This window comes from Pinus tabuliformis, chromosome 3_2 (assembly GCF_031772625.1).
Source record: "Pinus tabuliformis cultivar Carrire ecotype Pingquan chromosome 3_2, CPIR1, whole genome shotgun sequence".
NCBI lineage: Eukaryota > Viridiplantae > Streptophyta > Pinopsida > Pinales > Pinaceae > Pinus > Pinus tabuliformis.
This window is the reverse complement of record NC_142302.1, coordinates 608,633,078-608,646,122: the sequence shown is the minus strand read 5'-3', so window position 1 is coordinate 608,646,122 and position 13,045 is coordinate 608,633,078. Positions and strand designations below refer to the sequence as shown.

At 39.7% G+C, this 13,045-nt stretch overlaps 1 protein-coding gene across 7 annotated transcripts in view; it reads left to right on the top strand.

Annotated features, from left to right (window-relative positions):
* The window catches only part of LOC149182086 (uncharacterized), a 511,265-nt gene that overhangs the window by 455,330 nt on the left and 42,890 nt on the right, over window positions 1-13,045 (top strand). Inside the window, exon 21 of one of the 7 annotated variants that reach the window (XM_089416742.1) lies at window positions 4,201-4,305. The exons of the other annotated variants lie outside the window; for them this stretch is intronic. Within the exon in view, the coding sequence (XP_089272868.1) occupies window positions 4,201-4,233 (33 nt within the window). The 3' untranslated portion in view covers window positions 4,234-4,305. Of the gene's footprint in view, window positions 1-4,200; window positions 4,306-13,045 lie in introns of those variants that run through there. 7 annotated transcript variants of the gene reach the window in all.

Below are 13,045 nucleotides of genomic sequence, written 5' to 3'. Positions count from 1 at the left end.
TGCTAGAAAATCAAAAACTGACTCTAAAGGGGTATAAACACATTTTTCCACCCTTAAAGTGTGTCTAGATAGAAAGTTTAGGTGATGAGGTCTAATTTTGATTAATCATACCACCTATAACTTCTATAGACAACACTTTTTACATCGTTTACATCAAATTTTACATGAAAATCCCGCTGGAAGGGGAATTTTGACATTTAAAAAATGACCTCTAAACATAACCAAATTCTGCAAGACTCAAGACATGATAATTTGCATCAACTTTATACACTAGGACTCACCTAAGACATCACCATTGAGTTCCGACTCTAGCTTTGGGGTATTCTTGGGAGAAAAAATCCACTAATTATTTGATGTTTAGGAAAAACACAAATAATTAGTTGAGATTAAAAAACTCCCTATAGTGGAACTCTTTGCTGAAAATTCTTAAGCTTACCTAGGTGTGTTACATACTTTTATAAACATACTAGAATCATTTTTACATAATGGCACATAGGGCCGCAGAATTTGGGTTTACAATCTTGACAAAAATGTTGAAGAAAAATGATGATCTTTGGATGTCTAATTTCTCCAACATGATGGAATGCTTTGAAAAAAAGAAAATTGCATTGATATAGTGTAGTTGACACAGAGTGCTCAACATTTGGCTCTAGATGGGGACACATTGCTTCATTGAAGGAATGTGAGAATCCATAATCTACATCCAAGCCACACATGAGTTTATATAGTAGCGTCCATCCAAATATAAATCCATAAATCATCATATGAAACCAAGAGTAGAAGCTTTGTAAACAAAAACAATTCTACTAACATGAAATGTAAATATATTCTTAGAAAAGAAATAAGATCTAATCTATGAAATAAAAATGTTGAAATGAAATCTACTCTAATAACTGAAATGACAAGGAGTAGGGTTAGAAATACAATACAGAGGATGCCCTATGGCATCAAATGTCTTCAATGAAGTCCATGTTGAGAACCTACCAACTCTTTGGCAGATCCATGGGTTGCTTCTCTGATGTGTCGTGCTGAATTCTGAACATCTTGGGACACTGACTCATACCAATGATGTGATGTACATGGACGCCAGATTTATCAAACCTCTTATGTTTTTGACTTCTAACGTGCTGAAGCTCATCCTTGCTTGACACTGATGATTTATCTTTTAGACCATTTTTCCCTTTTTTCATTTTTCTTTGTTTCTTTCTAGTAGGTTGTGATGCTGATGATGATGCAAGCAATGTAGACCTCTCTTCTTGACCTTGGAAATGCTCAAATGGAAAATTTGAAGTATCCAAGACTTTTGTGATGTGCCTTTCTGATTTTCTTGAATCTGCTCTGACAAGAATAGTGGATGTTAATTTGGCATCTCGGTGACAAATTCCAATCATGGGACTAGATTCTTCTTTTCAAGAGGATCAATTTTGACTATTGAAACCCTCAATTTGGACAAGGGAAAGTGTATTTTTGAATTAAAGCCCACATGTGCACAAAAGGACAGGTCAACCCAAAAGAGAAATTGGACACTCATGGATGGCTATAAATACAAGTCAAGTGACCCTCATTTGGATATCATCATGATTATTCTTCTTTCTTTGGGTTTGGCTCGCACAGGTCTGAGGCTAGTTCATGGTTCGTACGGATCTAAGATTGCAGGGTTCGAAGATCGCACGTGTGTTTAGGTTTTTGGTTTCGAGCCACAGGCATGCTTTGAGAAAATTTCAGTCACAACCGCATGGACGTAGGCTCATGCGTGTGGTTGGATGGTTTCAGCCGCATGCACTAAGGTTTGAGTTTTACAGTTGACCGCAGAGTTCGGCAATTGACCACAGACAGTGACAGTTGATCGCAAGCTTCTAAAGCAAGGTTTTGATTATTAGCATTGTTGGGTTCATCTCATGGATGTTGTTTAGTTGATTTTGTTGGATAGGATTATGGTTGAAGATATGGATCATTGTACTCTCTTTTGTTGAATCATTCAATGACAATCTAATAAGAAGAAGAATTTGAAAGGGTTTTCCCCGTAGTGGGTTTTTCCCTGGTCTCCAACCAATCTTAGTGTCTTTATGTGTGAATGTTTTTCTTCTATTGTTCCTTTATGTTTCACTACATTGATGATGATGTTGTTATTTCTATATAATTGCATATGTTGTTGAATAATGTTGTAAATCTGAATAATGATATGATGTTGTGGGGTGAATTTAATATGCAAATGAAGAAATGCAATTATCTAAAGCAAAGAACAATATAGCCCTAAGAAAATTTAACATGGTATCAGAGTTGGGCTGAAAAAAAATCATTGAGATCACCCTGAAGACACATTGATGGAAGCAAGAGAATATGAAGGAAACCTAAAAGAAGGCTAGGGTTTGAAGGAAACCCTAGGAAATTTGACTATTAGGGTTTGATGGATATTATGAGATTAGGGTTTGGAAGAAACCCTGGATTATGATAAATATGTGAGATATGTGTAATAAGTGTAAATATGTTCAAGCGCTTGTGACAGGTTTGATGTAGCACTAGATGGAATAGTCTCGATTAGCCTGTTTGATGATGAAGTTGGTTGAAATATAATGAAGGCAACAATGTTATATGGACAATGGACAGTAATGACTCTTGAAGGCTAGTTCAAGAGGGAGATGATCACCTCTCATTGAAGATAAGTACTTTTTCAATTTATGTTACTTCTTTATGTCTTTACTTTTGTTTAGATTTATTGATCTGATCATTGATTATACTTCCTACATGTATATTTGAGTATTTGGATACTTCTAACCTCTTGATGAGATGTGATAAGTGGATCCTTCTTGAGGATCATCTGAGGTGTAGGAAAAGATGGCTAGTGCAGGAAGAGAAGAGCTACAGTTGCCCATGACAAGTGATACAAAGTTCAAAGGTATTTGAATGTCATAAGGTATGTACAATATATCATTTCAACTGCAGTATTGGATGACAAGGTAAGCCCTAAGGTATAATGGGCATATCACCTTCATGAATGACTCATATATGCATATGAAAGTAAGTTTGATTCATGGTACTTATGACGAGATGGTGCACTTGGTAAAGCTACCTAGAAACATTGATTTTTTATAGATTGTGATTTGATACTTGTGATAGGCATGGTAAACTTAATGATGAAAATGTAACAATAAGATTGATATTTAGGATCTTCTTGTTGACCTTGTTTAGGTTTTGATAAGCTTAGTAAATTGGACAATGTGATAAATCTAGATGCCCTGACTTGATGATTGAGTAATATGATAAAGAAGTGATGTAGTGATTATAATCTTTGAAGTATGATGATACACCTGTCAGCTGCCCTAATCATATGACTCTAACCCTTGATGAAAATTTGATGTCATGTTCATATGTGATGATGAAGTAGTTGATGTTAACATGTTATGACCATGATGAATATATGTTTTAGAACCTAATATAGTTTGATTTCATGATCTAATAGTTTTGTTGATGCATGACAATATTATGATAGACAAGTTGATGTTTTGAATGATGATGACTGAAGTGGCTTCCCATTCAGAGGGAGAAACTCTCCATAAGATCCCTACACCTATTATCATTTGCATTAAATGTATAGAAGATTCTTTATTGTTGAAGTAAGATTTTTGGACATAAATAGTCAAATATCTGATGTTGTTAGTCTGCAACAAGTTTTGGTCTAAGAAGAGAAGGTTTCTCCTAGTCTAAGCCCCAACTATTGGGAGAAAGGCTTAAGAGTGTGGTTATAGGCCTCCCAACCGCACAGAAGAAGGCCTATGGGTGTGGTTGTTCCTGTAGGACACAAAAACTAAATCCCTATGCATAAAACCAAGAGCACACATGGAGTATGACAGTCCTACAGATATGGAGCAGACAATAGAAAGTTCTATGAGCAGGGAAGTTTGAATTACTATAGAGAATGTGAATGTGTTAACTAAACTTGTGTTTGCAGGGAACCGAAATATGCATATCAGTATGTTATTTTTTATTTGACCATTGAAGCTAGTATATGACAATATTTGATAACAGTTGCAAGGGTTTGACAAGATATGGCTTATTAGTTTAATATAGATGAGCAACATTGGATTTTTGACATGATGCTTTATAGTTCATAGACATGTTGTGAGTAATGGACTGATTGAACTCACTATGATATCAAATTAGGGTTTTGATTTGATAACTGATGACTTGCCTTGATGACAGTGCTATGTGGGCATAGTGACTTTCAATGACTAATGTTGGTATTGAATAGTGATTTTGTATTGGCATCATTGGCCTTGGCACATTGGTTGAAGTATAAATAGTTGTAATTCAATATGCAGTGATTTTTATTGCAGAAACCTCACAAGAATGAATAGCATAAACTTATATGACTTGTCCTTGATGTATGCATTCATATTTAGTGGAAAAAATGATTCATATTATGATCATAAGGATGTCTTGATGAAGTATGGCTTGATATTATAAATGACAATTGTTGGCAAGTCAAGTAAGTAAGGTTGTAACCTGGTAGTTGGATGTGAGTTCTACTTGGGGACTTGGATTGAAGAGTTTGTCACAGTGATATTGGATGAAACTTTTATGACTTTGATACTAGTTTTGATTTGGCATCTAAGGCTTGATAGGTAGACATAGTTGATTTGATTGCATAGTATTAATTTGTTTGATGCTTAGCATATTGTTTGGTCAGTATTATGATTCTGGAAAGCATTGTATGGTTTGAAGCAATCTTTAGGAACCTAACATGTCTGCATTGACAGTTACCTAGTAAAGCTTGGAAGATGTGCCGATTCAAACCTCTACTTCAAAAATGGTCCAAGGTGTGCCTTTGATTTTGGTTTTATATGCTGATGATCTATTCTTGATAGGTAATGAGCCTTTGATGGTCATGTTGATTTGGGGTAGCATCGGATGTGCTTTAGCCACGAAATTTGGTGGAGAGGTTGGGGCACATGAGATCTCCAATACTCAGAAAGGGTTTGGACAGATTCTAAACAGATCAGGAGATATTAAAATAATTAATATTTTTAATGGAGTCCCCAAGTCTAAACTTAGGGAAAATAAAATATTAATGTGTATTAGTATGAATTTGTGTTAGAGTAGTCCAAAATACATGGATCAAGCCAGATCTAATCTTAGCCGTTGATTAGGGACTTAATTTCGGCCATTGAGATGTCAACAGGAAAAGTATAAGAGGAGGCTTGAGGGTCACTTAGAGAGATACACCAGATGATCAGTCATTCTATTCTCTAGAGCGGGGTTTGCAAAGAGAGATAGAATTAGTGATCGGGAGAGCACCTGAGGGGCATTGAGTACGGAGAAACAGAGAAGGCAGAGATTGTGCTAGAAGAGCATCGCAACAACCAAGGAGGGTGACGCAGAGCCAGCAAGGGCTCATGCAGAGCCACGCAGAGGTAGCCAAGTTCTGCACAGAGCACCAGAGGGGGCAGCGCAGCTAACGTAGTCCTAGAAAGGCTAACGCAGGGCCAGCGTGAGGCAGAGAGGGACTGACGCAGTATAGTTTGGGCAGACGCTGGGGTTGCAGAGCAGTTTTGTCCTGAGGAGCTACGGAAGGGTTTTCCAGGGCTTCAGCCAGGATATTTCTCTCAAAATGTGAGGTATAGTTGCTAAGGAAATTCTCTGTTGGGTAGGCCAGTTTCAGCACCCAGGTTGTACTCTGATATTGCTTAATAAAAGAACCCTCAAATAGCTACACCTGTTTTCCCACATTGAGTTTTTTCGAGGACATTGGTCAAAAAATAATGGTGTCATGTGGTGTGTTTGTTCTTGTTTCTTTTAGTTGCTAATCTGTAATATGTTGAGCATGCACTGGTGTTTATTTTCAGTATTTACTTTGTAAATAACTTATTAAAGAAAAATAGCAAGTAGGTAAGAATAAATCAGAAAAAGTGCATGAAGGGTTTCTAAACTAAATAAACTTAGAAACTTCAACATGGTATCAGAGCGTCATTGCAGATCACAGGAGGACTAAGAGACATCAGCCGAGCGGAGCAATAGCAGCAGAAAAAGACAGAAGTTGTTTCTAGCATCGCAGAGGCCAAGAAGTGTGATGCAGAGCCAGCAAGAGCATGTAGAAGAAGCCAGGAGCTGCGCAGAGCCTTAGAGAGGCCAGCGTTGCTAACGCAAAGGGACAGAGGGCTGACGCAGACCCATCTTGGGTGACGCAGAGAGGGGCTGACGCAGTTCACAAAGAGGCAATTGCTAGAGTCTAGAAGGCTGCAGAAATATTGCAGAGTGGAGTTGGTGAGGTACTGTAGTCAGAACAGTAGCTAGCAGAGCAGGGCTAGAGGAGTTGTTACTGAGGGTTTCTAGCCAAGGAACCTGGATCAGCAGTGCAGTTGCACAAGACGATTAAAGTAGGGGACATCTCGACAAGTGGCAGAAGGATTTCCAGGAGGGAAATCAGGACTCAGAGGGAGTCCAGAAGAGAACTTCCAGACAGGAAGTAGAGACTCAGAGGAGTCGAATAGAGAACTTCCAGGAGGGAAGTAGAGGAGTGTCATGGCACTACATGGGGTAAGAGACCAGGATAGACTGAACGAAGCATCGAACTTTGCAGTCTGGAAGGCCAAAATCTTATCAATGCTTGACAAGGATCATGTCAAAAACTTCGCCTTAAAGACAATAGCTATCCCAGTTGACCCAAATGATAATGACAAGTACGAAGAGGCGATGGCTAGGGCCAAGTGCATTATCCTTAACGGGCTCAAGGATTATGTGGTACCACAGATAGCTGAGAAGGAAACTGCAGTTGAGATGTGGGAGGTTCTCAAGAACCTGTACCAGCATACTTCTGTGTGGAGAAGAATGCTACTTGAAAACTAGATGAGGTCGTATCAGATGAAGAAGGGTTGAACGATTGACTCCTTCCTCAGAGGACTTAATGAGATCCGAGATTAGTTGACTGCTATAAGAGCGACATCAGATCAGGAGCTTATGGTGAGGACAGCCCTGAATGTTGTCTTAGAAGAGTGGGAAGTGTTTGTCTAGAGCATCCTGGGCAGAGGGACTCTCCTACCTTGCGACGAAATGTGGGCAGCTCTTCGCCAGGAAGAGATCAGACGGCAGTCGAAGATAGGTAGCAGCAGCAAAGGGATCAAAGTCAAGCAGGAGGAGGAGGATGTGGCCCGAGCATCTGAGGGAAAGCAAGAGAAGCAGAAGAAGAAAGATCTCTCCAAATTAAGTGCTTCCACTGTGGGGAGATGGGTCATTATGCGACCCAGTGCCCAAGGAAGAAGAGTAAGGGAGAGTCTTCCGAGCCTAAGGCAGCGCCAACACGGGCAGAGAAGGAAGTTTTGACAAACGATGACTGTGCCATGAGTGCACACGCACCACTTGAGCGGAAATGGGGAGACATCGAGTTGTAGTCAAGTGAACTACAGGCAATGAGGGGCAGGATCCTCGAGGTACCTAGCCTCTTGGATTAGACCTTGCTACGGGAGCCCCGACGAGGAGTAGCAGGACTGGTTGAGTGGGTAGAGACGGATGTGGATGGAGTGGCAGAGAGAGCTACAGTGCAAGAGTCCCAAGGCAGTGCAGAGCTAGCAGGCTGCAGCAGTGTGAGAGGCATAGGATTGTTGCACCAGTGCAAGAGAGCACAAAGAGATGTGCAACAATGCGAGATGCAGGGAGTTGTTGCAGCAGCGCAGAGGTCAGAGAGAGGGAGCACTTGTCAGCAACAGAGGGAGCTTCAGCATCAATGGGTGTCTCTAGCCCAATAGGGAGGTCAGTTGGGAGATCAGTTACTTACTTCTCAGTAACTGAGTTGCAGTGTAGCAGTGGGCAGCGTGATGAGAGGAGGTGCAATGCGGATGCAGTGCTGGGAGAAAGGACCAACGCAGCATGGATGTAGAGGAGCTATCATACAGATGCGGTAGTGGCAGTGGCAGAACCATGGGTAGCAATACAGAGGATGTTGGGCAAGAAGGCCTAGCATCAGCACAAGTACCAATGCCGGATGATCAGAGTAATACTCAGAGAGGAGTATTGCTAGAGCACAGTCCTCGCTAAGAGGGAGTGTTGATTTGGGATAGCATCGAATGTGCTCTATCCACGAAATTTGGTGGAGAGGTTGGGGCACATGAGATCTCCAATACCCAGAAAAGGTTTGGGCGAATTCTAAATAGATCAAGAGATATTAAAATAATTAATATTTTTAATGGAGTTCCTAAGTCTAAACTTAGGGAAAATAAAATATTAATTTGTATTAATCTAAGTCACCTGACACGGGGATTCGGGACACGTAGGATTCGGGATTCGTGGTGTCGGATACGGGACACGCTGACCCCCGAAACAGGACACGTTATATATTATTTCATTAAAAATATATATATATATAATATATATTTAAATATATATATATATATATATATTAAAAATTAGATATTAGCATATTTCTTACACAAATTTTAATTAATGATACAAATTTATTGATTTCAAAGTTCAAACATAGATCTTGATTCTTCATCTATAGCTATTAGCATGCATAGTACATAAAAAATTCAAATAAATGTCAGTGGTACTAGTCACATAAACATAAATGATAAACACACTGACAACTGTAGTTTTCTCATTAAGTCATCAAATCAATAGCGGTTTAATGGATGGTTTTTTTTTCAACACTACCATGGCAATGTTGTATCAGAAATACATGACAAAAACTTATAGCTTTCTTTAACCATTCTATTTGGATTTATGTACCCTTACTTTTGAGACGTTAAATTCCCACAGGATACAACCCTTGTAATATTCGACGACTTGGCCGAAGGGCCGCTGACGCCAGCTCTCTATCGTCAGAAATAATTTTTGTCTTAAAAGTGATTCGCCGCGTTTTGATTTATTGACGACTCGCTGACATATTTTATTTGCTTCCATTCCAAGAAACGAAAATATAAACCGACTTCAGCGGACTTCGGCCTGCGTTCCATAAACTTTATCTATAAATGGAATAAAGTAGAGTTACCTGCCTGAGGCTTTTTCCTCAACAATTAGTCTGCCAAAGAAGATCTGTAATTGGATACGGTTGGATTTTGAAAATATTTCAAAATCTTTTTGACTTCGGTCGTGTATCAAATTTTGAAAAGGTTAAGGACGGAAGAATTCTTCATTCTGCTCAATCGTCCATTTTCCTTCGTCCTTTGTTTTTTCTCCGTGTTGTGAATTTGTAACGAGATATTATTCCTTTGTCTCCTGCGCGTTTTCAATTTACAAATACGAGGGGACACGATTGGAAATTCGCGGCACGTTACTGGACACGATGTGTCACAAGAGGACACGACGTGCCCTGAAATCTTGACACGAATCCGCAGAGAATCGTGTCGGATTCGACTGATTCGCGATTCGTCAAGGGTTTTGGACGAATCCGGTTTCTTAGGTATTAATATGAATTTGTGTTAGAGTGGTCCAAAAGACATAGATCAAGCTAGATCTAATCTTAGCCATTGATTAGGGACATAATCTCAGTTGTTGAGATGTCAACAAGAAAAGTATAAGAGGAGGTTTGAGGGTCACTTGGAGAGATACACCAAATGATCAGTCATTCTATTCTCTAGAGCGAGGTTTGCTAAGAGAGATAGAATTAGTGATCAGGACAGCAGCTGAGAGGCATTGAGTACAGAGAAACAGAGAAGGCGGAGATTGTGTCAGGAGAGCAGCACAACAGCCAAGGAGGGTGACACAAAGCCAGCAAGGGCTCACACAAGGCCATGCAGAGGCAGCCAAGTGTTGCGCAAAGCACCATAGGGGCTAGCGCAAATGACGGAGGCCTAGAAAGGCTGACACAGGGCTAGCGTGAGGCAAAGAGGGGCAGACGCTAGGGTTGTAGAGCAGTTTTGTGCTTCCGAGCTGCCGCAAGGGTTTTCTAGGGTTTCAGTCAGGAGATTTCTCTCCAACTATGAGGTATAGCTGCTAAGGAAATTCTTTGTTGGGTAGGCCAGTTTCGGCACCTAGATTGTACTCTGATATTGCTTAATAAGAAAACCCTCAGATAGCTACACCGATTTTCCCATTGGGTTTTTTCGGGGACATTGGTCCAAAAATAATGGTGTCATGTGGTGTGTTTGCTCTTGTTTCTTTTAGTTGTTGATCTATAATATGTTGAGCATACACTGGTGTTTATTTTCAGTATTTACTTTGTAAATAATTTGTTAAATAAAAATAACAAGTAGGTAGGAATAAATCAGAAAAAGTGCATGAAGGGTTTCTAAACTAAATAAACTTAGAAATTTCAACAAGTCAAAGTAAGAGGGAATTGGCCTCTGATGTTCGAAATGAAGAATCATGGCATGATGAATTATGGAAAATAAAATCTATTTTGTGAAGCTATTGAAGAGATTTTGGAAAATGGAAATACAAATCCTTGGACACTTCGATTGAATTTCAAGAAGCTATGCACAGACATTGTTGAACTTAACTTGGCAACCGACAGTTGATTGAATCATTGATGTTTCGTGTGAACACCCGTCCGAATATATCTTTACAAAGAACAACCTGAGTCAATTCATGATTGAGGCGTTTTATACACATTGGGTTGGTGCCATGCTCACTTCAAGATATTTGCATGGGACAATCAATTTTTGATCTGAGATATTCTTCCTATGATATGTGGCAGCATGGATCTACTGATGTTGTTTGGGATCATTATTGATAAGATGAGCACATCTAGGTGCTTCCTTAGTATGAGATCTGCCATGACATTTTGGATGAAAAGTCCATAGCATTAGCATGGCCGAGGTTGAGTACGATGCTTCTAGCATGGCTAGTCATGAGGAAGGTTGAAGAAACTCTTTGGAAAGTTATTTTGAATAGGTTTTGGATGTGAAAATGATACATTGCAATAATAATGACTAGGATCTGATTGGCAGAGAATCCTATATATAGTTGGGACTGAGATATCTTCATATATTAAGACAATGTTGTTGTACAAAACAAGCTTAGCTTGTGGTTACTGCCTCTGTGAAAGGGAGGATGAATAAGGTATCCTTTTTGTGATATATATTTGATTTGATGTCCTACATGAACAGGAGACTGCTACTATTGAGAAATTATAATTGAACTCTTCAGTGAGTTGTTTAAGCCAATACTAGATATGACCATGATGATATGTTTCTGATCTACAGAGAGCAGGACTGATCGAGGACATTGAGCTCGCTCTTCCCCCCTGTCTGAGCTCCCAGGGTGAGGAATTGAGATGGAGGGCTCCTGGGGTTGAGGGATCTCTAGACAATAGGGTCTCACCCATATCTGTCACCCATAGGGTCGAAGATGTTGCCCCTATCTTGGTCTATGCAGAGTATACCCCAATTGGCATCATACCCACAAGCTGAGCTTGTCGAGAATATTGCTTCACGTCTAGCCAACAGGTTGAGAGAGTGCTTGGAAGTGTACAACCCAAGTTGACTATGATGCAGGTGTTCTACCACATGACTCTTGAGGGTCATTGTTGGGAACATCGGTGGGCAATAAGACGGATGAGATATTGATCGACATAGGGTGGAAGATGTTTGCCCCCCTATGTGATGACTCCTATTGCTCGACATAGGGTGGAAGATGTTTGCTCCCTTATGAGATGACTTGGGGTGAGAGTGTCCCATAGGACCTTCCTCATTGTCATTAGATTTTAGGTTGAGACTAAGCTCCCCGATGTGGTTTCAAGTTGAGATGCGCTCTCTGATTTTAAGCTCTTTGATGTTTCCAACGTAGTAGCATTGGGCTCCCTGCTTGCAGTGATTCCGGGTGGTAGTTGTGGCTCCTCAATGAATAGAGGGTGGTAGCTTGGGCTCCCCTCCAATGTCAAATTCTTCTTCTTTTAGATTGGAGAATGTTCAACATATGAGCAGAGACAATCAAGAGATGGGCAAGGATAATAAGAGATGGGCAGTGACGTCATTTGATACTTGAGATAGGATATGATTTGATGATAGGATACTTGCGATGATTACATGATGCAGTTGGAATTTCTCCCTAGCTGAGAGGGAGTGTTAATTTAGCAACTCAGTGACAAATTCCAATCATGGGACTAGATTCCTCTTTTTGAGAGGACCAATTTTGACTATTGAAGCGCTCTATTTGGAAAAGGGAAAGTGTATTTTTGAATTAAATCTCACATGTGCACAAAAGGACAGATTAGCCCTAAAGATAAATTGGACACCCATGGATGGCTATAAGTACAAGTCAAGTGACCCTCATTTGGATATCATCATGATCATTCTTCTTTATTGGGTTTGGCTCGCACAAGTCTAAGGCTGGGTCGCGAAGATTGGTTTGTACAAGTCCAAAATTGCAGGGTCTGAAGCTCCCACGTGTGTTTAGGATTTTGGTTTTCAGCGGCAGGCATGCTTCAGGCAAATTTCGATCACAACCGCAGTGATGTGGGCTCATGTGTGCGATTAGAGGGTTTCAGTCGCACGCACATCACTCTCTGTGTGCGGTTGGAAGCTAGGATTTGAGTTTTATAGTTCACTGAATATTTCGTTAGTTGACCGCAAACAGTGATAGTTGATCGCATGCTTTTGATTATTAGGATTGTTGGGTTCATCTCATGGATGTTGTTTAGTGGATTTTGTTGAATAGGATTATGGTTGAAGATGTGGACCATTGTACTCTCTTTTGTTGAATCATTCAATGACAATATAATAAGAAGAATAATTTGAAACAGATTTATCCGTAGTGGTTTTTGCCCTGGTCTCAAACCAATCCTGGTGTCTCTATGTGTGAATGATTTTCTTCTATTGTTCATTTATGTTCCGCTGCATTGATGATGATGATGTTCTTTCTATATAATTTTATATGTTATTGAATAATGTTGTAAATTTGAATATTGATATGATGTTGTGGGGTGAATTTAATATGCAAATGAAGAAATGCATTTATCTAAATCAAAGAACAATATAGCCCTAAGAAAATTTAGCAATGAATAAATCTCACAAGCATTAAGACTATGATCTTGATTTTCCTCAGTTTCCTTTCTAACCATGCCACTTTCAACTAACCATCTTTCAATGAGATAAGTGACATTTTCATGATATTC